General features: G+C 36.8%; 1 protein-coding gene across 1 annotated transcript; it reads right to left on the bottom strand.

Moving 5' to 3' along the window:
• LOC119530594 (40S ribosomal protein S26-like) lies at positions 1–27,279 on the bottom strand. Its single transcript, XM_037831516.1, has 2 exons — positions 27,183–27,279; positions 1–407 (listed from the first exon to the last, which is right to left on the bottom strand). The coding sequence occupies exons 1-2, from the start codon at positions 27,277–27,279 to the stop codon at positions 49–51; spliced, it is 456 nt and encodes a 151-aa protein (XP_037687444.1). The 3' UTR covers positions 1–48.
• Between the last annotated feature and the right edge of the window lie 170 nt (positions 27,280–27,449).

Genomic DNA, 27,449 nt, shown 5'->3' with positions numbered 1-27,449 from the left:
TTTTTTTTCCAGAGACTAGTTTATCTTCAGCCTTATGAACGCAGCTCCTTACATGGGTTTTGGTGGAGGTCGTGGGGCAGCACCTGCAGGTCTAAATCGGGGAGGGGGTGTCCTGTCCTTCCGGGCCTCACGAGATCGGTTTCTGACTACCTTGCTGTGAATGGCACAACTCACGCAGTAATGTAGTTTCACATACAGCTTAGGAAGCACATAGGCGTCAAAGACGCTTGCTTCGGAAATGTCCCTGACGGCTGCAGCCTCCACTATGTTTCGAATGACGAATTTCTTGATGGCCTTATCCTTGGGCACGCAGCGGGCGCAGTTCGTGCAGCGAATAGGCTGCACGTGGCCGCGGCCCTTTTTGGCACGACCATTGTTCCTTCTTTTTTTTTTTTTTTTTTTGTCATCTTACAAGAAAAACCGAGATTTTTTAATAGGAATTGGCTCACACAACTATGAGGATGGGCAAGTCCAAATTCTGTAGGGCAGGCTACAAGCTGGAAACTCTGATGAAGGTTGTTAATGAATTCGGCAGGAGAAGCTGGCTGGCTGAGAAGAAAATTTCTCCCTTCTGATGGCTGAAATCATCACTTCTCCATTTAAGGTCTTCAACAGATTGAATGAGACTTCCATCACTGTTGAAGGCAGTCTCCTCAGTTGATTGTACACATAACCAGTCACAGAGGAAATCAACTTACTGTTGACTTAAATCCACAGAATGTCCTCACAGTCACAATCAGGCCAGTGTTTGTTGGCCAAACAACTGGACACCATCACCTGGCCAGACACATGAACTTAACCATCATAAGCAATCTGCACCTCATCAAAGGTTACTTAATAGGGGCTATTGTTATTATTATGCAAAATTATCAGGTGCACAAAAATTTAATTCATTACAACTTGCCTTAATTACCTTCACATTTCATTATGCAACTACATTTCCTCATATCTAGATGTGCTCTTTAAACTCCTTCTAGAATTAGCATCAGCCTATGTACAATAAACTCAAGATTTTTGTCACACATAAAGTTTATATATGGGAGAAATTACTATTTGTGGATGAAAGTGGAAGGATAATGAGGAGACAAGAGGAAACAGCGAATAACCCCATTGCCTTCACGGGATGGACAATCCAGTTGTGGAATTAAAAAGTGCTCTAACTAAACAACTAAGATTTCACAAGGCAATGCATCCATGAGGAAAAACTAATTTCAGACTAACTCAGTACTAGTTAGAAAAGGGAGAGTTGGCATCTCCCCATTGTCTTTTTTTCCATAATAAGCACTATAGCACTGTTTTTTTCATTCATATCTGGAAACCTATGAACATGGTGACTGTAGCCACTCCATTATTTACTCCAATATCTGGAAGGATATATAGTATAGACTGTTATCAGAAAAGTGATTTTACTGGAAAATAATCTTAATGTTAGCCTATTATAAAGATGCATGGAATCTGGGGGATGCTGCCAAGTGTTTCTCCATCAAAGCACATTTTATTTCAGATGTAGTTAGCCTCAGTGGAAGTCTAAGTGTCATCCCTCCTGTTTTTCTACCCATCCTTGCCACAGAGTCCTGGATTCCTTTCAATAGCAGGTCAAGGCCACACCTCTGAGACTTTCATTCCTGGCTCCATCTAAAGGAGTAGATAGATCCTTCCCAGGAACAAGCTTGGGTTGCTCTTTGAGATTCCAGACTAGATTATTAATGAAGTAAAAACATCAGCAACAATAAAACATTCCTGATCAGGTTAAATTGTACCATGGCCAATTGCTTAACTTCAGTGTGTTATTGTGATAAAAGTCCTTCTCTTTAAAAAGATTAAGAGAGAAAGAAAAGAAGTGTTTGAAGGAAACTTGCAATTTCATCCTGCCACTAATATTCTGGAAACAGAGGGAAGAATTTCCTCTGTTTCTTGCCTCCAACCTCATTGAAGAGGACTTCCTAGTTGTTCTCCAGCTACCAGAAGGTTTCACAGTCAGCAGAGAACTTTCGTGTCTATACCTCGAATAAAGCCCTGAGGAAAGCAGCATTTTTGAACAGTTCCAATGTGATATTTCAAGCTAATCCATTTATGAGACTGTGCTGCTGGGAATCCACATCCCCATAGCAGGGAAGAGCAGGAGCTAAGTGAGAGTCATCTGGGCCCAGTATTAATAACACACTCCATTTAAATTAACATAGTCTATTCAATTCAATAAAGATTTAGTAAGCACCTATTATACATGCCAGTCATAGTCATAGGTCCTAGGTTTACCAGGATAATGTCCCTGCTATCTTGGAATTAACGTCTAGTGATATAGACAGACAAAAAACATATAACAGAAGGGGCAGAAGACTTTAATAGGGGTGTTCTAAGGTGCTAGGAGAAAAGAGATGAAGTACTTAGATGTATGTGTATGCATGCCTGTGTGGGAGGTTGGAGGCTTGAAGGATGTCTGGGAAAGATGAAAAAGGGAGTTGAGCAAAGAAATAAGTAAATACAGTGATAAGCATGCCCTAGAAAATTGTTTCTGTCTTACACTTGTGAGTTTACATCAGAGGGATGCCAGCGATACTCACCATGAATCCAATTGTCTGTCACTCTGTATGCGTACAGAGTGCTAATGTATATACTATCCTATTCCCAGGCTTTTCCTATTTATGTTTTCTGCTCATGAGTTTGGAGAAGGAAATACTAATTTCCCCCCATGCCTAATTTCTCATCTCTGACACACTGTGTTGTCAAAAGTGAAGACACAATCAAGCTAGAAAGTGTAACCTGAAGGCTTGTTGCTTAGAGCAAATAAACATCTTTCATTAGCTACTTAACTGCTCCTTAGAAAGCTCTTTACTGTTTCTGCTATTTGGAGTCCAGGGTGAGGGGCAAGGCTTTGGTGTAGAGAAAGTCAGATTTGTCCCTGAAAAAGACTCTGACACTTTTAAAACTGTTGCTTTGGGGAAGTGTTTCTAACTTTCCACCACATTTGGAATTAAGAAAATATTATGATTTAATAACTTTGTCTTTATTTTGGAATTTAAAAAAATCTTACCATTCTTGTTTCTTGTACAAGACTAGACTACTCATTAGGAGATAAAATATTCCAAACAGCTCACATAAACTGTTGGTTTCTCAATTTCTAATTTTGATTAGCAGTGCCACCTGAGTATGTGTGCATGTGTGTGGGTATTACTAGTGAGGGTGGAGGAAAGGGGATATTATATTTTACAATGTCTGCAGAATATTGCTAAATAACCCAAGCTCCAATTCTTTACCTATTTGAGGAATAATTTACCAGATTTCAAAGGAAAAAGTGGATATGTGGACATTTATGTAAGTGAGAAAAATATACTACAAATATGCATCACTGAAGTTCACCAGGTGTTAAGAATTATAACTTAGGGACTATTAGAAGAAGTAGGTATCCAATAATGCAAAGTAGCAATAAAGAAGGGCTTATAATGTAGAGTGGAGTCTGTTAAATGTGACCAGAATAGGATTAAGGTAACCTTACATAAACCATGTTATGTAATCAAGGGACTATATGAAATAACAACACCCTTATTATGTGGTCTTTTGCTTACACGAATTTAAGGGCAGTGCTAGAAGCTAAGAGTTTATCTGTCCTCACCCTTTATGAAGGAAACTGAGATCCAGGGTTACTTGGTAGAAAGAGAAATGGGACCTAGTTATCCTAACTGACTCCAAAGTCCTTTGAACGTCACCATATTTTAAAATGCCATTGGTGGGGGAAAAAATAAAACACAGCCATGACGTTAAAATTTTAAATAATACGTAATTTGCCGAATCAAGATTCCACAATGTTAATGAATTTATCTGATTTTCTGATAGAAAAGAAAGTAGCTTTGTGAGTTTGAAGGGAATTTATTTTCTACCACTAGGTGGCATGATATGTTTTTTCCTGACACTTTTCTTTGAAAAGGAATCTATATTCCTCCTAAAAAACACACAAACACAAACACACACCACCACCACTACTACTACCACCATTCTTTGTAGACTTCTGGTTTTACTGCCATGGAGTTTGGCTTTAGTGCAGAGCACTTCTCATCAAAACTAAGGCCGTTATTTTATTTTCCACTTTTCCATTATGTAGTTTTTATTTCACCGAAAACTATCTGTTTTGTCTACTTTTCATAGGAGGAGAAACTGGGTTCAATTTCAGTTCTTGGTTGTGTTTCAGTTTAATAAATAATGGGCAAAGTTCTTTTCTTATTGCTTTCTGGAGTGAGAAACAAAGACAAAGTGGCAGTTGATTCTTGAGTTGCCATTCATTCATTCATTATTTTAGAAGCTAATTACTTAATAGGTAATTCTATATTAATAATTGTCTTTTCTAATTACCTAATTCATGATATTACTTTTTTCAATTCAGAGAGCATTAAGGAGAAAAATAAGATCAGAGTTATCAGGTACAGCTAACTGTTTAATTAAAGACAGGCAATCACTGAGCAGAGTCTGAGTATCACAGAAAACCCACCAAGGAGGGAATTGAAGTGAAGCTTAAACTACTTCACAGAGTCAGTCTTACTATCTTCTGGATTTTCTGAGTCATCAGAAGCTTCAGTATCTGAGGTAAAGATGAGAAACTGCAATGCAGCGGTTAAAGAATAGATCCTTTTACAGTTTTAATGTTTATCTTTTAACTTTGTATATTACTTAATAGATTTTTTCCTCGTCTTCATTTTCTATTCCTCCCCTTATCCTCTGCCTTCATTTTCAACTCCATATTATTAAATGTCATAGTTTTAAAGTTTCTGTACAGTGTTTTGCCACTTTAACATATTTCATTAGTGTGGTACATTTGTTGCAATTGATAAACCAATATTATTATAATTATATTTAACTAAAGTCCATACCTTACACTAGGGTTCATCTTTTGGTTTGCACAGTTCTATGGGTTTTTAAAATTTTTTGTTGTGAGAACATATATACAACATAAAATTTTCCATTTTAACGACTTTCAGTGGTGTTAATTACATTCACAGTTTTGTACTACCAACACCATCCATTACCAAAACTTTTTATTTTACTATTTTAAATAGAAAGATCCATTATAAAATAAACAAACAAGCATTTACATGGATTGTCTAGGCACTTCAAATGAAGATTGTTCTCAGCTCCATCAAAAGATTAAAATCACCGAGTTGGGGATAGGGATGCTTTTAAAAAGCACTAATCCCCAGGTTCTACTCCTAACCAGCAGAGTCATAATTTCTGGGGCTGGAGATGGGGCATTTGTATCTTTTAAAAGCTCTCCAGGATATCTCGATATATGCTGAGGGCTGAGGATCTCAGAGATGTAGTAATATGCCACATACCATCTTTCCTTTAAACCAGCATTCCGGCTCACACCACTTTCCTAGTGACTTATGCTCACAACTCAGGCATGTTTGACTCTTCCTTCGGTTGTATCTCTGTGTAAATAGTCCATAAATTCTATACTTTTAACATCACTAATGTCTTCTATCTTTCCACTTTGTATCGTCACTAACACCATCCTCCCAATTCAAAACTTCCCACTGGTCATTTTTCCATCATCAATGTATTTGACTTCTTTTGATGATGTTCGATTTTACAATATTTGGAACACTATTGAATGGCAAAGTCACAAGAAAAAAAAAATCAAGAGAGGAGAAAGAAATACTCTCACTGGTAATAAAAATTCTGATTAAATGTATAATATAAAAGAAAATCACCTTCAAATTTTATTCTTCAAGAGGAAGGAATATCAGCATTCAGGAACATTGCAAAGAAAGTCCCTTTTTAATGTTGCACGATTACTGAATTACTGCCTACTTGAATTACCGTGAGGGCAATGGCTATGTATCTCTTGTTCATCATCAAATTCCTGAGGCAAATGAATGAAGCACAATGTCTCGTTGTATTAATTAAAGTTATATTTGTTGCAGGTGAAGGGACCCATCTTCGTATGTTACACAAAACAGGTAATGTATTATAAAACTACAGAAACTGGTGGTAGAATTCAGCTTGACCTTGGGACAAAATTGCAAACAGGCCTTGGAGAGCCCTCAGTATTATATCTTTCTTTCTTTGTACTTATTTTATTTTTCTTCAATGCTCTGTAAACCAGATTTTTCAATCTCTCAAGTCAACATGGTAGAATATATCTGCCCTCTGCTCCCATGTATGCATGTTACAATTCACATCATGATCAAGGACCATTCAGAGATTTCCTCTAGTGAAAATTTCAACTCTTTTGGGGACAGAACCTAATTGGCCCAGTTTGAGTCAGTTAACCAGCTATGGTCAAGTCAACCACAAGCTCCTGTACCATGACTATGGCTGCTGGAAGTCCACCCCTTATGGTTGGGGGTTCCCAGAAAAGGGAATCAGTGTGAGCTGGGCAGATACCCCAAAGGTGCCTACTGAACTGACTATAGTAAATATGCAATAGAAATTTTAAATAAATGAATGAATAAAAGAATGAATGAGTGAACCAAGAGACTCTGTTAGTTTTGGGTAATCTAATAAAATCAGATTGGGTACATGGCAATTTATTAAATGTCTACTTTGTACCAAAGGGTATGCTTGGTACTGCAATAATAAAAGCTGAAAAAGAATGTCATTCTTGACCTTAAGAAGAAAGGCAAGAAGAGACATAATTAAAAGATAAGGAGAATATAGACAGTGACAAGAAAACAAAATATTATGGATATTTGGTCAATGAGAGACCATAAATTTGGTTATATTAGTTAAAATGATGCTAGCTGCTGAGAAACCCAGAAATCTCAGTGGGTTGACACATAGAAGTTTATTTCTTGCTACATGTAATTCAATTGGCAGCAGGGGATGTGAGGTGTGGAGGAGGGCAGGATCTACAACAGAGTCTTCAGGAACCCTGACTAATAGAAACTGTCATCTTCAGCATGTGGCCTCTGCCAGCATCATTTTGTGAATCAAATCCAGCCAGAAGGTGGGGAAGTGTGCTGGTTTGAAGCTGTTATGTACCCCAGAAAACGGCATCTTCTTCTAATCCATTCCTGTGGGGACAGACCTATTTGTGGGTGGGACATTTTGGTTCAATTGAGATGTGACCTAGCCCATTCAGGGTGGGTCTTAATCCCTTTACTGGGGTCCTTTATGAGGATAAGGGAGAAAAAAATGCACACAGAATCCCAGAGACATTTGGAGTGAGCCACTGAAACCAGAACCTAGGAGAAACAGCAGCAAATGTTGCCATGTGCCTTCCCACATGAAGAGGAACCCTGGATGCCAGCAGCCTTTCCTCAGAGAAGGTATTTTTCTCTTGATGCCTTAATTTGGACATTTTATGGCCTTGGAACTGCAATTTGAAACCTAACAAATCCCCATTGAGAAAGCCAACCATTTCTGATATATTGCATTCTGGCAGCTTTAGCAAACCAGCACAGGAAGACAGAATAGAGGGTCAAACAGAAAGATTTTACTACTTCTTCTTATCATCCATTGGCCAAATCCACCACGACATGGCCATACCTCACTGCAAAGGAGGCTGGGAAATATAATATTATATGATGTGCCCAGAAGGAAAGGAAAAGACGTTTTGGGAACTGCTAGCCAGTGACTATCATAGCAGCATTACAGTTATGGCAATGGGAGGGGGAAAATCAGAAAAAAATGTATGGAAGGAATGCCATGTGAAATCATCTTTGAGGTATAGATCTTAAGTGTTAGAAAAAAAAAGCTCTTCTTATCAAAAACAGAGTAACATGGACAAAGATCTGGAGTTGGGGAAAATAACTGCATTTGGGAAATAGTGAATACAGAGTAGTGGGTTAAAGTGTAATAAAAACTGAAAAGATAAGTGCCTTTATTTGGCTGTTTCTTTTAAGAATGTATTTCCATAGAACTTAGAAAATCAAATTATATTTATTTACAATGGATTTAGGATGAAAATTATGCTGCTATTAAATGCTGAGGAGGAACTAAAGTTTGAAGCAAGGGTAATGATCAAAACCTATTTATAAATAACTATTTTCATTTTGTCTGGTATTCCTGTCCTGTCTCTCTGCATTCAAAATTCAAACAACCACCCTCATTTTCTTTTTAAAAAATCAAATTGGCTTGATGATTGTGTATGAAAACAGTGCAAATTTATCAAGATGGGAGCTTAAAAGAATCAAAATCAATATTAATGTATTTTTTTTATTCCCTGAATCTTCTTCCTTAAATCTAATATATCTGTACAACCGTACGTATATGTAACTCTTTTATTTTTTCTTGGATGCATTAATTTCAGCTAAATATTATATGAGAATAATGGGAGGTTTTTTTCCTTCTACTTTAGAATTTCTTTTAAACTAGACTTCTGGTTTTTGGCACATGACTTTTATTAGACTGATTGAACACTTTTAAAGGGGGATAAATCGCATGACTTTCATTTTAATTTTTACTGTAATGATTTAATGTAGCCAACATATGCTGAATAATAGCATTAAAATAAAATCTGTAAGTGAGGATTAAAATCTGTCTGGGTTCAATTTTATGAAGATACTAATTACAGAAAGTTATTTCAGATCACAATTGAATAAAATAGCAATTTTAAAAAACTGTAGTGGTATAATGAGAATTGCTTGGATTTTAGCATGTTGTTATTGAGAAAGAAAAATTCAAGGGAGATTAACAATTTCATTTTAATTCTAGACTGTGGGGAGAGTACGGTAGGGGAACTCTTTTGCATACCACAGCTCCCACCACCAAAAAGCACTTACAGTCATCTATTTTAAGTAGAGTTATCTACTTGAAAATAGGAATAATTTGCACCATTCTAAGGATGAAGGACATTTCTCCATCTCATAAAGAGCATTCATTTTCATTTTCTCATTTCACTAACTTGGGATATGAGAAAGGCTTTCTATCCCATTATCTAATTTTTTTGGCAGCCATCCAGCTATTTTCTATGACTCTGCTTATTGGGGTACAGAACAGTGTTTGAAAATTATTTGGAATTTTATTTATATCTTTGGAATGTCTTGCTAAATGTCCATAGATATGGCACTTTTCTGTAAACTGGAATGAATCTCCATCATTTCTACATAGAAATTGAGCAAAGAAAAAATTAATAAGTCAATATTAATTGGTTCCTTTACATTCCTCCTGTTATGGGTAATATCAATAAGAAAATACAAAAGTCATGGAAGAAATTCAGATACAGGTGAGGAGGATTTGGAAAGGTGTGTGTCTATGACATAGAAAAAGGAAGTCAGAAGATCAATAATTACTGCTTTAAAATTCTGACTTATTCTAGTGTTGTTCTGAGTGTTATCTCTTCCCCTTTCTAATCCCGTTTTCAGACATGTAGTCTGGTGCAACAGAATAAAATTAAATGTCTTTCTAAATCTTTCTGTGCCATTTATTGCCTTAACCATATCTAAGTAGAGATGCGCATAAGCAGAGAGAATTGAGCTGAAACACTTTCCAACTGCTCAGGTAATTCCTTCTCACTGTTGTGTTCTCTATACCTGCCAATCTCTATAAAGGTTTCAGGGCACTTGGCAGCTTTGTTAAATGATTCCCATTTTTTGTGAAAATGCAACCAATAGTAGTCTCCCAATTAAACCTTTTCTCAAGTGCATATGTACACTTTGTTTGGAATATTTTAACTGTTTTTCTCCCCAGACCCATATTTATTATACAACATTCCATTATTTATCTTTTTGTCTCCTTATAATATTTTTTTCCTTAATTATTAAAACAACTAATTTCAGAGAAAATTTTGGAATAGATGCAAAGAAATAGAAGCATTTGACCACCCCATGAGGTCAAGTCCTGTGGTCCCAACCCCAGGAAGCCATAATGCCATAAGAGAAGTAGACAACCTTCACTCAGAACATTTTCAATGAAATACATCTATTTCACACACTATTCGCCTAACCCTTGCATTGCTTCTTTTCATCAGCCTCGAAAGCCTTAATTTCTCCATTGGATGTATATGAAACACAATGCAAAAGAAAGCTTAAAGAATAGTAAATGTCTCTCTTCTGCACATTTTTTACTGAGTCAGGTTTTCTATCTCAGGTGTCACCAATTGACTAATTAAGAATGCCTACGTTTGTGTTAAATGGAAGGAAGGTGAAATTCTGATTTTTGAGAACATAACTACTTAGACATTGATAAAAAAGATTGGTTCTTTTCTCTAGGCAATGTTCTAAGTCAGTGCATTTTGCATAGAAGAAGCTGTTATTTTTGTATTTAAATAATAGTGCTTATCTGATGACTTCTTGATGAGCATCAGGCATTATGTAATATAGGTTCAATATTCAATTTATTTTGAAAAAAAAATCGTTGATCCTATCACATATCCCAGGGCTATCATTTCCCTCTGTAAAGCTAAAAGAACCCAAGCATTTGCTGTGCAATTGCAATTAGTTTCCCCACATTGAATATCCTGGAAACCTAGTAAATAGAAGGGAGAGGCTGAGCCTATCATAATTTATTCTACGCCCACTGCCTGATTTCTGTTGTTTGACAGTATTTATTTGTCAACCTAGAATAATGAACTAAATGATGGCTACAAATATTTTCTCAAAATATCAAATATCTGATATGCAAAAATTAAATAACAGTGAAATGGGTGGGAAGTGCCCAAACTGAAGTTCAACTGCTAAGCCACAGAAATTCCATTGGGTGCACAGACACTGATACTTCCTGTCTCACTATAAAGTTTTTTGGTGCTGAATTTTAAGTCTTCATTTTTAGTGCACGGTGGCCTATCAATTTATCTAATAAATATATATTTGTTCTAATAAAATTGTGCCATCAGTTATAAAATTGGGGCATATTTTATGAAACAATGAATATTTTATTTAGTGTCTTTCAAGAAAATTCTAGAAAATTCACAGTTGTATTTTTGTTTTCCTTTCAGAATTTAATGTTATAACCTTCTCAGTGTAATAGTGAACCTGCCTTAAAAAGTTATCACTTAAACAGTTCTCCCATATGATATACCCAAATTTTTGGTTCAGACCAAAATATTTTCTCTTTAGATAGCTTGTCATGTGAAAAAAATATATTACGGGAGCTATTTTTTTTTAAACATTATGTTTCTCTAAGTAGAATGATTTTTCCCCTGAATAAAATCTTAGTAAATGTTCCCGTAAGGAACTGAACAAGAAAACTTCTTGGTATGTTGCAGAACTTCAAGTTCTTTTATGGCAAAATTTCCTCACAAATGTTGCAAAATTACTGCTCTTACTTTTTACTTTTTTTTCCTTCTTTTTAAAATGGAGGACTTGAAACTAAACTATCAAATCTGATTTTCTTATGTATGAACTGTATTTTATTATAATACATAGTTTAAAACGTTAAGCTTCATAGATGTTAAACTAGCTCACTATTGTTTCTGACATTATCCTTTAGGCAAATGGTATTCATTTAAATTTAGTTCTGTGGATTTTGAATTTACAAGAACCCATTGGCTTTAGGAGCAGAATGAGAACATCTCTGGATTCTTTCACTCTTTTTTAACTGTGGGGCTCAGTGTACTTATCATTGAAGGGGTGAGCATTGTCAACTAGTTTAACACAGGCTATTGGAAAAAATCTCTGAAATTTGTATAAGCAGAATAATTGCACACAAATGTATTCAGGATTCCTATGAAAAATATAGTGCTGTTAACTGGCGTGGTTACAGCACAATTTACCAAGTATGTTAGAACAAATTACCCCCTTTAACCATAAGCCATTCTATTTCACGCTTTTTAATGAAGGCCTGTGCCACACACTAGAATACTTCTCACCTCATTACTACTCATAAAAAGCAATGATCCATTCAAAGGCTCCTCATATCTCCCATGTGAGTGGTAAAGAGTTCCGCCCCTCATTCTGGCACAGAGAGCTGGGCAGCCTCTTCCCTGCCTGCGTTTGAAGTAGATCATTAGAATGTTTACTAGATACAAGAACTCAAAAATTTATCTGTGCAATCTCACTGTTGTCATGTGTTAATGTTCTACCCTTCCTTTAAAAACAAAACAAAACAAAACAAAACAAAACCCAAAGACCTCTCTGTCCTTCTTTAGAGAATATGAGTTATTTGCAATACTTTTCTTCTTCTCCTCCAATATTCACAAGGTATTTTCAAAGGCAGTCTAAAAAACAGGAGGAATATGGACCATTGAAATACAGAGTGTGGATGCAGTAAAAAGACAGGCAGAGAAGCAAGCTGATTGGTCAATTTAGATGAAATAATTTATTTTTTAAATTAGACTATCATTTTCTCTCCCAAAAGAATTATCAAAAGAAGAAAAGTTGATTGTATTTGAGAATACACTATCATTGTAAAGTCTAGATTTTCACCGCAATTAATATCAAGGACAATATATGAATCTGTTTAAGACTCATCGTGTATGTTCATTCAAATTTCAGGTTAATGCAAGCTTTAAAGATGGCAATGATGCCTGGAGAAGAATAAATTATTTTATAATTTTTTTTGCCAAGGCAAAAATCCAACAACTGGATTATTTGAAATATATGTATTAATAATTATTATAATATATAATTACATAAAATATATATTCGAACTGACAGTATAATAGGGATGACAAAGCCTATAGAAGAGAAAGAACATACCCAAAAGTATGGTTTTAAAAATCATTAGTAAAAGTTGTGACTTTGACAACATTACAGTATTTAAACTGGCAGGAGAAATATTTATTCATCTCTCTTACATAAGAATTTCCATTTTGGCCATTAGCCTAAGAGTGTACAACAGAATAGCCATATTTGTAATTCAAGAAAAAGCCCATACTAGGCCATCAACATAGTTTGAAAGCAGGGAAGTAGCATCTAAATTCTGTAATGTGGGAAAACACACACACACACACACACAAATAAAAAAAGAAAAAAAGAAATTCTGTAATGTAAAAAAATACCCAAATCTGGCACATATTTCAAATTTAAATGATGTTTAAAATCAATCCTTTACAGTCAAAATATATTTAGTGTAAACTTTTTGTTGAAATGTCCAACTTTTTTCTTTTTATTCGTGTTATCTCTGAAAATATATCTGATCACCTTATGCAACACTGTCAAACCTTACAAAACACTTAAGCTGAGCAGTTTCTAAATTAAATTGGTGTTCTCCAGGCACTTTCCCAGAAACACAAGCTCGGGTCGGATCACACTCACAAAGCTATGGAGAGAAATATAGGTACTGTACTTTAATAGGCCCGAGGAAGCACGTGCTTGAGAGACCGCTCGACCCCTGCAATAATAACTGCACAGCTTTGTTTCATTTGAAAACATAAATCTGTACACACATACTTAGTTAGACATATATCTCTGTATATAGAAAAAAGTTTAGCTAATAATAAAAGAAAGGATGAACATTGGCACTGTAGATGTTGACAGCATTATGCAAACTTTTCAATATTCTCTTGCATGCTCAACTTTAACTTTTGTTTATAAACTCCACTTAGACATAATTTACAACTTCTGCTAACTTAAGCTGGGTTCTGTAAAATCTGTCTAAAAAAATCAGCAGAAAGGGCTTTGAGATGTTACAAATATATCTAGATATCAAACATTGAACTGTTCAAATTATATCCATTTTGGAAACTCTAGGTTTGTATTTATGTACATAATATATTTTAGGTCTGTTGTTTTAAAATGATGAAAGATTCCTTGCTCTCCCACTCCATCCTCCATCTTTTCTAATCCTCGCTATAGTATTTTTGAATCAGATTTAGGAGCCCACAAAAATAAATGAGAAGTTCTAGAGGTTGTAACTGTTTAACAAAATATTGGATTTCACACTTTATGAGTGGGAAAGAAAAAATACAAAGGTTAAACAAAAATTCTTGCAAATTACCTGAAGTTTGTAACTTCATTCTAGTATTATCTAAAGACTTTAATCCTTAAAAGTATCATAAAATCTTATATCTGCTATTTCCCTATGTATAGCTATTGCAGTCATCTGGTCTTCTCATTTTCCTTTAGGAATAGTTAGAAGTGTTATCCAACTAAGATTAAGAGAAAAAGGTAAATCCCACCTCTTTATTTACTCTTCCAACTTAAACTTGCTTGCAAGATCAAATACATCAGACATTGAAGCTCTTCTTAGTGTCATCGTTTTGCAATAGCAGACAAAGAGAAAAACACTCAGCTTCATTTTTTTCTGCCCTTGCTTTCATCAAAAGAAGAGGCTGTGTATTTCTCCCCCAGTTGTAGTGTAGAGTGTAGAGTTCCTGACTGGTGTCACTTCAACAACACAGCCATAAAAGAGTACACTTTGCTCAAAGCAAAATATTTCTATTTCAGGATGGAAATCGAAGGGATTAAATGAAAGGTGGACTAATAGAGAATAAAGTAATTTGATAATGTTTTAAGGAAATAGTTTTAGAATGAAAATATGGATGAAATCAAGTAGCAGTATTATTAAAAGGAGGGGGGGGTAATTCCATAGCAGAATACAGTTGAATGTGCACATGGAGACTTTCTTAAAGCAAGGTCAGATTCTTTATCTCATTTAGTAAGAACCAGAAAAGTCTGAAATTGGTAAGGTTATCCTCTTCTTTCTGTGTATGGTGTCTCTCATATTCCAGTGATAATTCTCCAGATCATGGCTGTATGTCTGGGTGACCAAAGAGAAGCATTTCAGCTGCACTCAATTTAAAAAACTCAAACATCCATGTATCATATAGCATCCTTCAAAAATTTGCTCCAGAATTTTGTACCAAGCCCTCTTCTGTGACCTATATACTCTCTCAGGCCAGACTACACATCTCTATGGCTTCAACTATCATCTATCCTATGAGTTCCCAAATGATATTTCTAGATTCCTTGTTTCTCCTAACCTCTAACTCCTCTTCTCTGCTTACAGCAACCTCATACTAAACCTGTCACAAGTTAAACTCATGATCTTCTTCAAACCCATTTCCCCTCTTGATTTCCCTATGTTGGTTAATGGCATCACCATCTACCAACTTGTTCAAGAGAAATCTATGAGTTGTCCTAGGTTCTCCCCTGTCTTTCACCTTCCAATCCAACCCACTGCTAAACTTCAGGATTTTATTTCCTTAATAACTGCTATATACCACTCCAGTCCAAGTCGCTACCTTCTCTCACCTAAATTAGAGCAGTAGCTTCCTCATTCTTATAATAGTGGTATATTGGGGGATTGTGGGCCAGGACCCTGTAATCGATTCTATAAACTTGTAGGTGGTTGCTTTCTCTTATTTTCAATGGACACTTCACATATTAACAGGCTAACCACCACCTGAGAAAATCATGTAGACTTTGTAAAGACCACCGCATCTGCAGAGTCCTGATCATCAGACAGAACCACCTGAACTAGAAAGAAGTCAGGGACACCTCCCCACCAATATTTGGGCAGTGCATAATGGAAATTCATTTTTCCTATTCTTCCCCCAATTCTGGTGTCTCAGAGCCAGATTATACCCACCCTAGCTTCCATGCAGGAGCTGAAGGCAAAACTGGTGCTGATACCTCAAGAATTTGGAGGAGGGACTGCGTGGAACTGGAACTCAGACTTCTGGGAAGGGGCCTCTGGCCATCTGGTGCTGGGGGTGGGAAGGGAAAGAGAAAAGTTTTGAATGGAGTGGGAGGGCTGTTTTGGTTTGCTAATGCGGCTGTTATGCAAAATACCAGAAATGGATAGGCTTTTATAAAGGGGGTTTATTTGGTTACAAATTTACAGTTATAAGGCCATACAAGTATCTATACTAAGGCATCTACAAGAAGATACTATCACTAAAGAATGGCTGATGGGGTCCGGAACATCTCTGTCAGCTGGGTGTGAGGTGGGGGTGGGGCACACTGCTGGCATCTGGTGGTCGTTTGCTTCCGGGTTGTGTTTCAAAATGACTTTCTCCAAAATGTCTCTGGGTTTCTGTCTTTGCTCCTCTCTCAGCTCCTGTGTGTCCTTGCTTTTTTTCCCCAGGGCATTTCTCTCTAAGTGTCTTGGGGTCTTCTCATAGCTTCTCTGGGGCAAACTCTTGGCTTCATCTCTTAGTCTAGCATCTCCAAATGTCTGTCTTTATCTCCAAGTGTCTCCAAGCCTCTCCAAGCATCAGCATCTGTGTTGGCTCTTGAGCTCCCTTAAATCATCCAGTGAACCAATCAAGACCCACACTGAATGGGTAGGGTCACACCTCCATGGAAATAATTTAATCAAAGGTTTCACCCACAGTTGGGTGAGTCACATCTCCATGGAAACACTTAATCAAAAGGTTCCGCCCTAATCAAGACTAGTAAGTCTGTCCCCCCACAAGATTGTGTTAAAGAGCATGGCTTTCATGGGGGACATAATAGATTCAAACCAGGACAACAGCCATGCTCATTTATTCTTGTTTTCTCCTGAATATGCAGTGCCACCCCAGCAATAGTTCTTCACTGTAGTAGTGGATTCCAGTTTCCACCATTTTCCTCCATGCTCCAGAATCAGCCTCATTGTGTCCCCTTAGTTATAGTCAGCCTCTAATGACCAGAGTCCCTTCTTCAGAGGTCTGAGTATCAGCTCTGGCTCCTCCTCCAAGCTTCTTGGTTCTAGCAACCTTATCCTCTCTGCTTAGTTCACCCAGCCTTAGAATTTACTGCTTTCTGCAATTACTGACATTCGTTGCCTAATGCTCTTGAAGCACTTCTGTATTCTGTCTGTTAGAATAACCAGTATGGTTTCTGTTTCCTGATGGACCCTGATTGAATGCATCTTCTTTGTTCCAGACTGTCTGGATTTCTTAAATTCCTCAGACAACCTATGGTTTTACTTCTCAACTTTTCTAAATTCAGTTCTCTCAGCTAGAATTTTTTCCTGTCCCTGTTTTCCTTCCATCACAATCCCACTATTTATCTACCAGCTCTTGCATGGGTAACATTCTGAAATGTCACTTCCTCAGGGAAACTTCCCTAACCCACTCCACCTAGTTGAATCGCCACTCAGCTATTTCCTTTTTCTAATCACACTACTTTCTCATCCAATATCCATCTGCCCTCCCAACTCTAATCCACAAGAAGGCAGAGAACAGATCTTGTTCCTAACCAGTACCAAGATCAGTGCTAAGCAAATTGTAGGCAATCAATAAATATTGATTGATTATTGATTGATTTACTTTATCTTATAATTGAATACTATATGTATAATTTTAGGATTTTAATTCCTTTCTCATTTTAGTAATTGCAGGTATAAAGGTAAAGAAATGTAGGATTTTTTTTTTTGTCTTCTAGGGGTTTTAGTTCCTTCATAATCTCAATCAAATCTCCCTCCAAATCCTGGTGTGAAGTTACCCAAAATAAATACATTATCCAAATAAAAATGGTGTGTTTGATTAGCAATTTCGTTTCTGGCAGCCCCCCTTTTTTATTTCACCACAGCACTTTCTGGTGGCTGCAGTATGCCCAAGTCCATCACAGCTGCCTCCTGCTGTGGCCTGCCTTCCCTGGGTAGTTGTGGGTCAAGGTAGTAACAGGTTCCCATCCACACAAAATGAATTACCTGTTCATTGCCCCATCTTCTCCCAGGACAATTAAATGAAAAACTAAAACAATTTAATGAATCAGTGAGTGTTGCGGACAAAAGAAATCAATTTTATGTAAAACATGCATTCAAACTGGAATTTTCTTACATCACCATGCCTACATTGTGAATTTAGAATGAAATGTGACTCTTTCAGTAGCAAATATCAGGTCTTTAACATCTCAGTTTTCCGCGTTAGAGTAATGGGTTGTAACAGACTGCAGAGGAATTACAGTACTTCTGAAGATAGTATACTTGATGGTGATCAATATAATTGCAGAGTCTCAGATTTAACTTGCATTGCCTTAACCCAAAGGAGAGGCTCCAACAAAGTGTTTTTAGTCATTTGGGGCTTGAGGTAGCCTCTGGAGCTGATGCAAATCTTTGCCTATTTTACCTTTGAATAAACTCAGCCCAGAAAATGAATCTTGAGTACATTATTAATATTTATTACTCATCTTCTTCAACTCCACTACAGTCTGCCTAGGTAGAAGGGAATATGTCTTCATAGTACTATCACTGACGATCTGCCACTAAGTGCCAGATAATTTTCGTATGTTCTCTCATTTATTCCTAATATTATACTAATATAGTATATTAGGTGTTGTAATCTCAAATTATATTTGAGGAAACTGAGGAATAGACTAAGTAATTTCACAAAGTTACATGGCTAGTGTGCCAGTTTGAATGTATTATGTCCCCCCAAATGCCATGATCTTTGATGTAATCTTGTGTGGGCAGACCTATCAGTGTTAATTAGATTGTAATTCTGTGTTTCCATGGAGATGTGCCCCACCCAACTGTTGGGTGATGACTCTGATTGGATAATTTCCATGGAGGTGTTACCCCACCCATTCAGGTGGGTCTAAATTCAACCACTGGAGCCATATAAATGAGCTGACAAACAAAGGAACTCAGTGTAGCTGAGAGTGACATTTTGAAGAGGAGCTACAGCTAAGAGGGACACTTTGAAGAACACACTGGAACTGAGAGAGGAACTGCAGCTTATAGAGACATTTTGGAGATGGCCTTGGAAAGCAGACTTTTGCTCCAGAGAAGTTAAGAGAAGGCAAACACCCAAAAGAACTAAGAGTGACATTTTTGAGGAGCTGAAGCCTAGAGAGGAGCATCCTGGGAGAAAGCCATTTTGAAAGCAGAACTCTGGAGCAGATGCCAGCCACGTGCCTTACCAGCTAACAGAGGTTTTCTGGACACCATTGACCATCCTCCAGTGAAGGTACCCGAATGTTGATGCATTACCTTGGGCACTTTATGGCCTTAAGACTATAACTATGTAACCAAATAAACCCCCTTTTACAAAAGCTATTCCATCTCTGGTGTTTTGCATTCCAGCAGCATTAGCAAACTAGAACAGCTAGTTAAGTGGCGTGGCCAGAATTTGGACCCAGATCCTCCCTGGCTACCTGGGACGTGACTCCCAGGCATGACCCTGAACCTGGCTTCATAGGATTGAGAAAACCTTGGACCAAAAGGGGGAAGAGAGAAAAAAAATAAAGCTTCAGTGGCTGAGAGATTTCAAATGGAGTCAAGAGGTCATTCTGGAAATAACTCTTAAGAATTTTATATATATATATCCCTTTTTAGTTTTTAGTATGCTATAGAAAATATAGATTTTGTACCAAATAAATATCTCTTCCTTTGGTCCCACACAGAAGCCAAATTTTAAAACACAGTTAATATCATCCTCTGCCCTTTAGTCTGATTTACCCCCGTCTCAACCAAGTCCATTTCTTCATATCTCCAAATGAAGTTGGATCTTTTCAGCCTCTTTTGCAGTTGCTGCATGGGGCAATGTCTATATTCACAGCTGCCAAACTCTGGCTTCAAGTCCCAGGTGTCCCACAGACAACTGAAGCTCCAGGGACTGACCAGGTCACACACAAACAGCTCAGCATCTCAGAATTTAGAAATAATGGTTACAACTCATGAATAGATGTGACAGCTGTAAGAGCTGACAATCTAGGAATATTTAAATAAATCTTCCCCTGTTAATCCATGCTCCCAGCTTTAATTCTCAGAGTTTGCACATTATTGTTAGTTCATATTAGTGAGACATTATAATGTTTGTCTTTTCATTTCTGGCTTATTTCACTCAACATCCTGTCCTCAAGTTCTATTCATCTAGTTGCATGCCTCACAACTTCATTCCTTCTTGCAGGCATTCAATATTCCATTGTATGTGTACACCACAGTTCACCATTTGGTTTATCAGTCAATGTACCCTTAGGCCACCTCCATCCATTGCAAAATTGTGAATACTGCCGCCACAAACACCAGTGTGCTTTGTGTCCACTCGTGTCCCCATTCTCAGTTCTTCCAGTATACAACCAATAACCAGGTTGCAGGACCATATGGCAACCCCATACTTAGCTTACTGTAGAACCACCACACTGCCCTCCAGATGGGCTGTACTATTCTACTTCTCCACCAGCAGTGAATAGGAACATACTTCTCTCCATGTTTTCTCCAGCACTTGTATCACTCTATTTATTTTTTAAGCAGTTTTGCTCACACAGCATACAATCCATCCTAAGTAAACAATCAATGATTCCTTGTATAATCACGTAGTTATGCATATACCACCAGAACCTATATGAGGACATTTCCATTTCTTCTGCAATGAAAGAGGAAGAGGAGGAAAAAATGAAGAAAAAAGATAGAAGAAAAAAACAAAATAAAATACAATGAAAAGGTCATACAATAACAGCACAACAATAAGAATCCCATATCACTCCCTCAATCTCCCACTTACAGACATTTAGCTTTGGTATATTGCCTTTGTTACAATTAATGGAAGCACAGCGCAATGTTACTGTAAACTATGGACTCTAGTTTGCATTGATTATATTTTTGCCTATACCATCCAGTTTTCAACACCTTGCAATGTTGACATTCATTTGTTCTCCCTCATGTAAAAACATTCTTATATTAGTACACTTAACCATCATCAGTGAACACTCTAGGCTTCACTAAGTTACACAGTCCCAGTCTTTACCCTCTTTCTTTCTGGTTTCATCCATGCCCCTAGCCTTCCTCTTTCACCCATACTCATATTCATCTTTGTTCAGAATACTTACCATATTGTGCTACCATCACACAGTACTGTGTTATCTATTTATGGATCTGTAGAATCAATCCTGTCGAACATTCTGTACTTCTTCAGCATCAGATGCCTGATCTCTACCCTCTGTCTATCTCCTGATAACCTGTGTTCTCAATTTTAACTTTCAGGGTTCACTCATTAATGTTAATTCATATTAGTGAGACCATACAGTATTTGTCCTTTTGTTTCTGCCTAATTTCACTCAGTGTAATGTCTACTGCCTACAATTTTGTCTTTTGGATTTTATATGTCATATCTTATTTTATTTTTATTTTTTGTCTCTTTTACCCTTACTGAGAGCCTTCAATTCTACACTCTTCTCTTAACCTCTCTCTCCTGTCTTTTCCTATCTGTCTGTAGTGCTCCTTTTAGAATTTCTTGTAGAGCAGATACCTTGTTCACAAACAATCTCAGTGTCTGTTTGTCTGAAAATATTGTAAACTCTCCCTCATTTTTGAAGGACAGCTTTTTAATTCTTGTTTGGCAGTTTCTCTCTTTCAGTGTCTTAAATACATCATACCACTGCCTTCTTCCCTTCATGGTTTCTACTGACAAATCCACACATGGTCTTATTGAGCTTCCATTGTATGTGATGGATTGGTTTTCTCTTGCTGCTTTCAGAATTATCTCTTTGTCTTTGATATTTGATAATCTGATTATTATGTGTCTTGGAGTAGGTCTATTTGCATCTATTCTGTTTGGGGTATGCTGCACTTCTTGGATCTGCATTTTTATGTCTTTCATAAGGGATGGGAAATTTTCAGTGATTATTTCCTCCATTATTGTTTCTGCCCCCTTTCCCTCCTCTTCTCCTTCTGGGACACCCATGACACATATATTCATGTGCTTCATGTTGTCATTCAGTTCTCTGAGATGCAGCTCATATTTTTCCATTCTTTTCCCTATCTGTTCTTTAGTGTGTAGGACTTCAGATATCCTGTCATCCAGTTCCTGAATCCTTTCATCTGCCTCTTCAAATCTGCTGTTGTATATCTCCATTTTGTTTTTCATCTCTTCTATTGTGACTTTCATTCCCATAAGTTCTGCTATTTTTTTTTTTTTTTAAGTTTATGAATTCCTCTTTATGGTCACCCGGAGTCGACTTTATATCCTTCATCTCTTTTGCCACATTTTCCTTCAGCTCATTGATTTGATTTAGAAGGTTTGTTTGAACATCTTTAACTAGTTGTTTCGACTCCTATATCTCATTTTAAGTGTAAGCTTGTTCCCTTGACTGGGCCATATATTCATTTTTCCTAGTGTTATTCATAATTTTTTGTTGTCTAGGCATCTGATTTCCTTGATAACCCCAACCAGATTTTCCCAGACCAGACAAGCTTGGGTCTCAGGAGGAGTGTGTAATGGGTATCAAGTTTCCCTGAGGATGAGACCCAGAAGGTTGTCATACTTTCCTTTGAGGCCTCTAGACTCTGTGCTTTTCCTATCCTGACCAGCAGGTGGCACTTGTCAGCCCAAATCTCCCCACTGGTGTGAAAAGTTGTGGTGCCTTTAATTCTCAGCTGATCCTGTCCCAGCCAGGGGCCAAGGGTGTCAGGAGCCAAGCTTAAGTTGTTTCTGTTTTTTTTTCCCCATGCCCTGGGGTCTGAAATTCTCTGAGGAAGTGCAGCCACTTGAGCTGGGCCCCACCCCACCCCCCTTTTCTTAGGGAAGATATTCCTTTTTAGGGAGTTATCTTCTACACTTGACTTCTCCTGTACCTCTCTGGCTCTCTTAATTCCACCAAGCCTGAGTCAATGCTACCAACTGAAAATGTCTGAGGCCTTCTCTAATGAGCTACTTAGAGTGAGAGGAAGAAGAAAAAGAAATAAATCCCCTTTTCAGGGCCAGTCCTCATCCCCCCAATTTTACCAGTTGACTGGAGTTGGTACCCAGTTCTCTATGCCCCTTTTCTTGGAGCACAGCTGTTTTCCACTATTTGGAACTTAGCCATCTACAAAAGCCTCTGTTTTTATTTATTTATTATTATTATAATTTTCCATCAGTCCCACCTCCTGTCTGCTGGAAAAGACCACAATGTTCCTTTCCTGCTTGCTCCAGATTTATCTGTGCTCATAGCTTATATTTAGTAGACCAAATTTGTTAATTAAAACCACAATTGGTGCTTGGTTGAGTTACTTTCCCTTGCTCCTAGTAGAGTGTTCCAACTCAGCCCGCCATGCCAGTGGGGGAGGGGGGCCAGCTATGCAGTTTAGGGAGGTTTACTTACAGTTCTGTGCTAGGATCTCAGCTGTTCCAGCCATTCCAGACTGGTGTGCAATGTGTGTCCTGTCACGATGTCCCCAACAGTTGTTCCAGACTATTTACTAGTTGTTCCTGGCTATATACTAGTTGCTCTAGAGGACTAACTAAATTCCACACCTCTCTATGCTGCCATCTTGCCCCTCCTGCTCCTAGATGACTTATTTTAAAAATATCAATTAGCTTAGCTTTATAAGAGTGTTCAAGCTCACTTGATGGAATAGTGACCAAACTCTGATCTACAAATCCAAGTGTCTATTGCTTACATTCTTGAAGATGGGGCTTTGGCAATTTTATAGGCCTAGGTATCTCATAGTATAAATACATTTTGTTTGGAATGATTTCCTTGAGAATAAGCAGTCTAGTCTGATGACTGTAATCTGTTCTGGAGACAAAGAATTAGAAAGCCTTTAAACCTATAAAGCATGTAAACCTATGAAAACTCTCTAGTGTTTTTCTATCTGATTACACACTGCAACTATATCAATGGAATTAAAGTTGCTGGATATAGGGTGTCATAACTTCCACAAATTAGCTTTCTAAAGCATTTGCCAAATTTATCATTTATTTGCTAAGTGTTATATTCTTAAAGTTAAACCAAATACAACCACTGTCTTTCTTTCTCTTCTAGTAAGTCCAATAAGGTTTTACCTGGCATGGATTTAGATTCATGAAGCTATTATGAAATGTCAAGCACTCAAGCTCTCTGGTGGATTTTGAATAGGAATCAGTAATGTGCGAGAGCCAGTTCCTACTGGCTCATAAAAGCAGATAGTTAAATTTTCAGGAATTTCATGAGTGGGTGCTTAAACACAGCCACTACTACAAATTGAATTACATAAAATTACAATTAAATAAATTTTATTATAAACAAAGATAATAAATACTCAGTTCCTTACTTCCTTTTTTATACCGTACTATTATCCATGTGCTTAAGATTCTTTATGTTGGTTGTATCTGTATGTTGGAAACACTATAGAATGCTGTGCTACTGCACTTCTCTTCCCAACTTTACATCCAGTGACGTCAGGTTGGTAGCTTGCACTCAGTCATAGTGGGCATATTTAAACCATGGAAATTGGCAAACACTACAAATCAGGACTTGACATTATTTTTCTTTGATTGCCTAGACCTGAGAAAATGATGGAGGAAATGTTAATAACACATCTGAAATATGTGTTATATCTGTAGCAGTTACATTGTGGAATAACACAAAATTTGACAAAATATTCTAACATTTGAAAACTAGAATTTGAAAACAGCCAAGGAGATTCTCACTTCATTGATGGATGAGTGAAGTTCCAACATATTTCATCGATGTTTCACTGTCACCTTGTTTGCTAAGGTAAATGAAAATATCTCTCAATGCTCATGTTGGAACTACATTTATCCATCAATTGTAGCCATGCATTAACTATGGATATAAATGCTTGGGAAAAAAATCAATGAGAGCCTTCTATAAGAATAAATTGGCTATATGAACTTTGAAATAAAGAGTTTTATTTATTTTATTATTATTTATAAATTGCGTGCTACACAATCTTTGTATCAGTAAAATGTATAATAAACTAATGTGTGTGTGTGTGTGTGTGTGTGTGTGACTTTTTTTCTGGGAGCCTGTGTTAAACCTTTACCAGCATACAGCTGACTGGAGGCACATGGGATCCTTATTTCCATTCCAATTTGTTCCCCATGAATTGTAAAGTGAGCCTCTGCCTTTACTGGGTTAAGGCCTGTCCTTTGCCATTACTAATTAACGTTTTAGTATGCTTAGTTGAAAGACCGCTAGTGTTACAAAGGTAGTCTCTCTCATGGCATGTTTAAAAGTACTGCAGCTATCAATGGATAATTTGCTAGAATGGACAAGCATCTCATCCTGCAAATTTTGGGGGAAAAATTCCTTCCTCCTGGAACACATACTAAAGTAAACTGTGGGATATCCATGACATCAAAGTTAGCTTTAAAATTCCAGTTGAATTTTGTTCCTCTCTGGGTCTATTAGTGAATTAAAGAATATGGAAAGTTTCTCAAAACGCTTACTCAAGCCATAGAAGCATTTGCCACCACTGCCAATTTGGAAATCTTGAGTGATAGTCTGGAATAGGAGTTTTACCATTATTTTTGAAATATTAAATTCCTACTTTTCTTTTTTCTCTTTTTTTCCCCTTTCTCTCTCTCTCTTCTTTAATTTATTTATTTTTCATTTTTTGGAAAATTATAATAGAGACAGGTGGTATGGATGATCCAGAGACACATAAGAATTTATGGAAAGCTATATAAAATCAGAGAGAATTAATCATTTAAAAAATCAGTACCTTGGATACTAATTCCCCTTGAAAGGGAATTGTAAAATGACATTTCAGTCATTATTTTTTGAAACATTTCTAACTTATGCCTGTACTCAGAACCACTATTACATTAAACACTAGATAACCCATGAAAAAGTGGGAGTTGTTTATAGCATAAGAAATCAGTGACTGGTGAGAAGGGTCCATCCTGTTCAAGATTTCAGCTCCCAAACATTCCTATGATGATTTGCCCAAGGGTTAGGTTAAGGAGGCATTTTTCTACTGGAACTGTTAGAACATGTTTTTCCTCATTTCCAAGGACTGTGTGTGTATGTTTGAGTGTGGGTGCACAAACACCCAGGATAACCATCTTGAGAATCCTTAGAAGAGCCTGATACTCTTTCCAGCCATTATAAATCTTTCGTTACATCGTTCTTTGGGAAGAAATTTAAAATGTGCAGAGCAATAGAAGCTTGGTGCTCATCATGTTGTCAGTAAATCCACTTTTGTTTATTTGGTTTTATGAATCTAAATTCTTATGAATTTAGACCTGAATAGTCAAACACCAATCTTCATTTTCCTAACTGCAGATCAAATCTGAGTAATTTGGCAATCTGAGGAAATAATACAAAGTGACAATCAAAAGAATGTAAACAACTGTAGCTGTATAATTTTAGGATGTTTGGTGTGTGAAATCTAAAAGCAAAATATATTTAAAGGAAAATTAAGTAATATTCAGGATACAGCCTAACATGGTTCTAGAAAAATTTCTTGCTAAGAGAATACTTCTGAGAATGAATTAAATTTTTTTCATACCTTAAGTTCTAAAAGCAATATTAATTTTTGTTAGAAAATATATTTCATTTTATTTTGAAACATTCTTCTATAAATATTCACCATTTATTTTCTTTGGAAGAAATCTATTACTTGAAATTTGGGAGATTTTAAATTGAGGCTTGTAACTAAAATGGTTTTCTCCTCCAAATAATTTGCATTCCCTATTTCAATAATTTGACTATAAGAAGAAAATAAATGACAAATTTCACTCCTTTCCGCTGATCTAAGTTACACCCTTGCTTATTTTTCAGTAATTCTACCTGTAAACTTCACTGGTTTTGAGATACGTAACTTATGAACTTAACTCACACTTTTATCTTCTAAACAGGATATGAAACAACCACTTGCTTTCTGTTATTATACTGGAGGTAGATCCAAGATAAGTCAGAACACCAGTTCTTGAGGGAAAGGTTGATTATGATTCTTCCCAGTGGATATAAGTGGGATAGGCTTTCAGTATTATTAGATTATTTGTATTTCTCCATTTCAGCCTCTACTCTTGCAGATTCAAGCAATTTTATAGTTGTCAGTTACCTTGAAGACCAACAAACCAAAACTTGTCATCCTTCAATAAAGTCACTGTGCCTAAAGATGTTAAGTGACTAGACAATATATTAATAATTTGGGGCAGAAGGGAGAATAGAATACATTTTTTTCCAGCTTCCATTTCTGTGCCATTTCTGCTACTTCTTGCTGACTCTTCTGAGGCCAGATCATCTCCTTTATGGTTACTCCTTAGAAATTAATTAGATGTAAATCAAGAAATTTCAGTATTTCATGGTGCACATTTGATTGTCTAAGCTGCCAGATCGTTAGCATCTGCTCCACAATCAATAGGTGTAGGGTGGATTAAGTTTTAATCTGTGGCTCCCAGTACTGACTTTCTGAGTTCAGAATAATGTCTTGTGGGAAGATGGAAATAACTGCAATTTTGCCTGGGCAGAATTAATCATACCTTGTATATTCTTAAGGTAAAGAAGCATTTTGGTTTATTTTGGCTTCTTTCTGTCTCCTTCCCTCCCGCTTTCCCTCTTTCTCTCTGTCTCTTCATTCCAGTTGAGTATCTGCCACCAAATCATTCACTCCTTAAATGATAAACCACTTTTACCAAAATGAGAATTGGTTTGCTTCAGTTGATGGCCTCATAAAGACTCTAATAACTTTAGATATGGAGAGTACCTTGGAGATCACCTTGTCCATACCTTTTACTTTACTGACAAAGTCCAGAGAGATGTACTTGCTTGTCAAGGACACAGGTACTGGTCGTGCCAGAGCTAGAACCTGGGATTCCTCAGTCATGATTCACTTCTCGTTCCACAACCCCACGATAAGATGAAGCAGTCATTTTGTTCTATGTGAGAAGTGAAATAAAGACAATAAATGATGAACTATATATACTCCAGACACTCACATTTGAATTCATTATAAATATAGATACAGTCATGTTTTTTAGCTCATTTCCGCACTTT

Source organism: Choloepus didactylus, chromosome 3 (genome assembly GCF_015220235.1).
Source record: "Choloepus didactylus isolate mChoDid1 chromosome 3, mChoDid1.pri, whole genome shotgun sequence".
Taxonomy (NCBI): Eukaryota; Metazoa; Chordata; class Mammalia; order Pilosa; family Megalonychidae; genus Choloepus; species Choloepus didactylus.
Note: the sequence above shows the minus strand (reverse complement) of the source record. Positions and strands in the feature narration are given on the sequence as shown.

What these genes read in the sequence shown, in the direction of transcription:
- LOC119530594 (XM_037831516.1), bottom strand. Translation starts at nt 27,279, where the DNA reads ATGACTGAGGAATCCCAGGTTCTAGCTCTGGCACGACCAGTACCTGTG. An exon ending in CTTTGTCAGTAAAGTAAAAG is followed by an intron (nt 408 to 27,182) that starts GTATGGACAAGG and finishes TTTTCTTGTAAG; the next exon opens with ATGACAAAAAAAAAAAAAAA.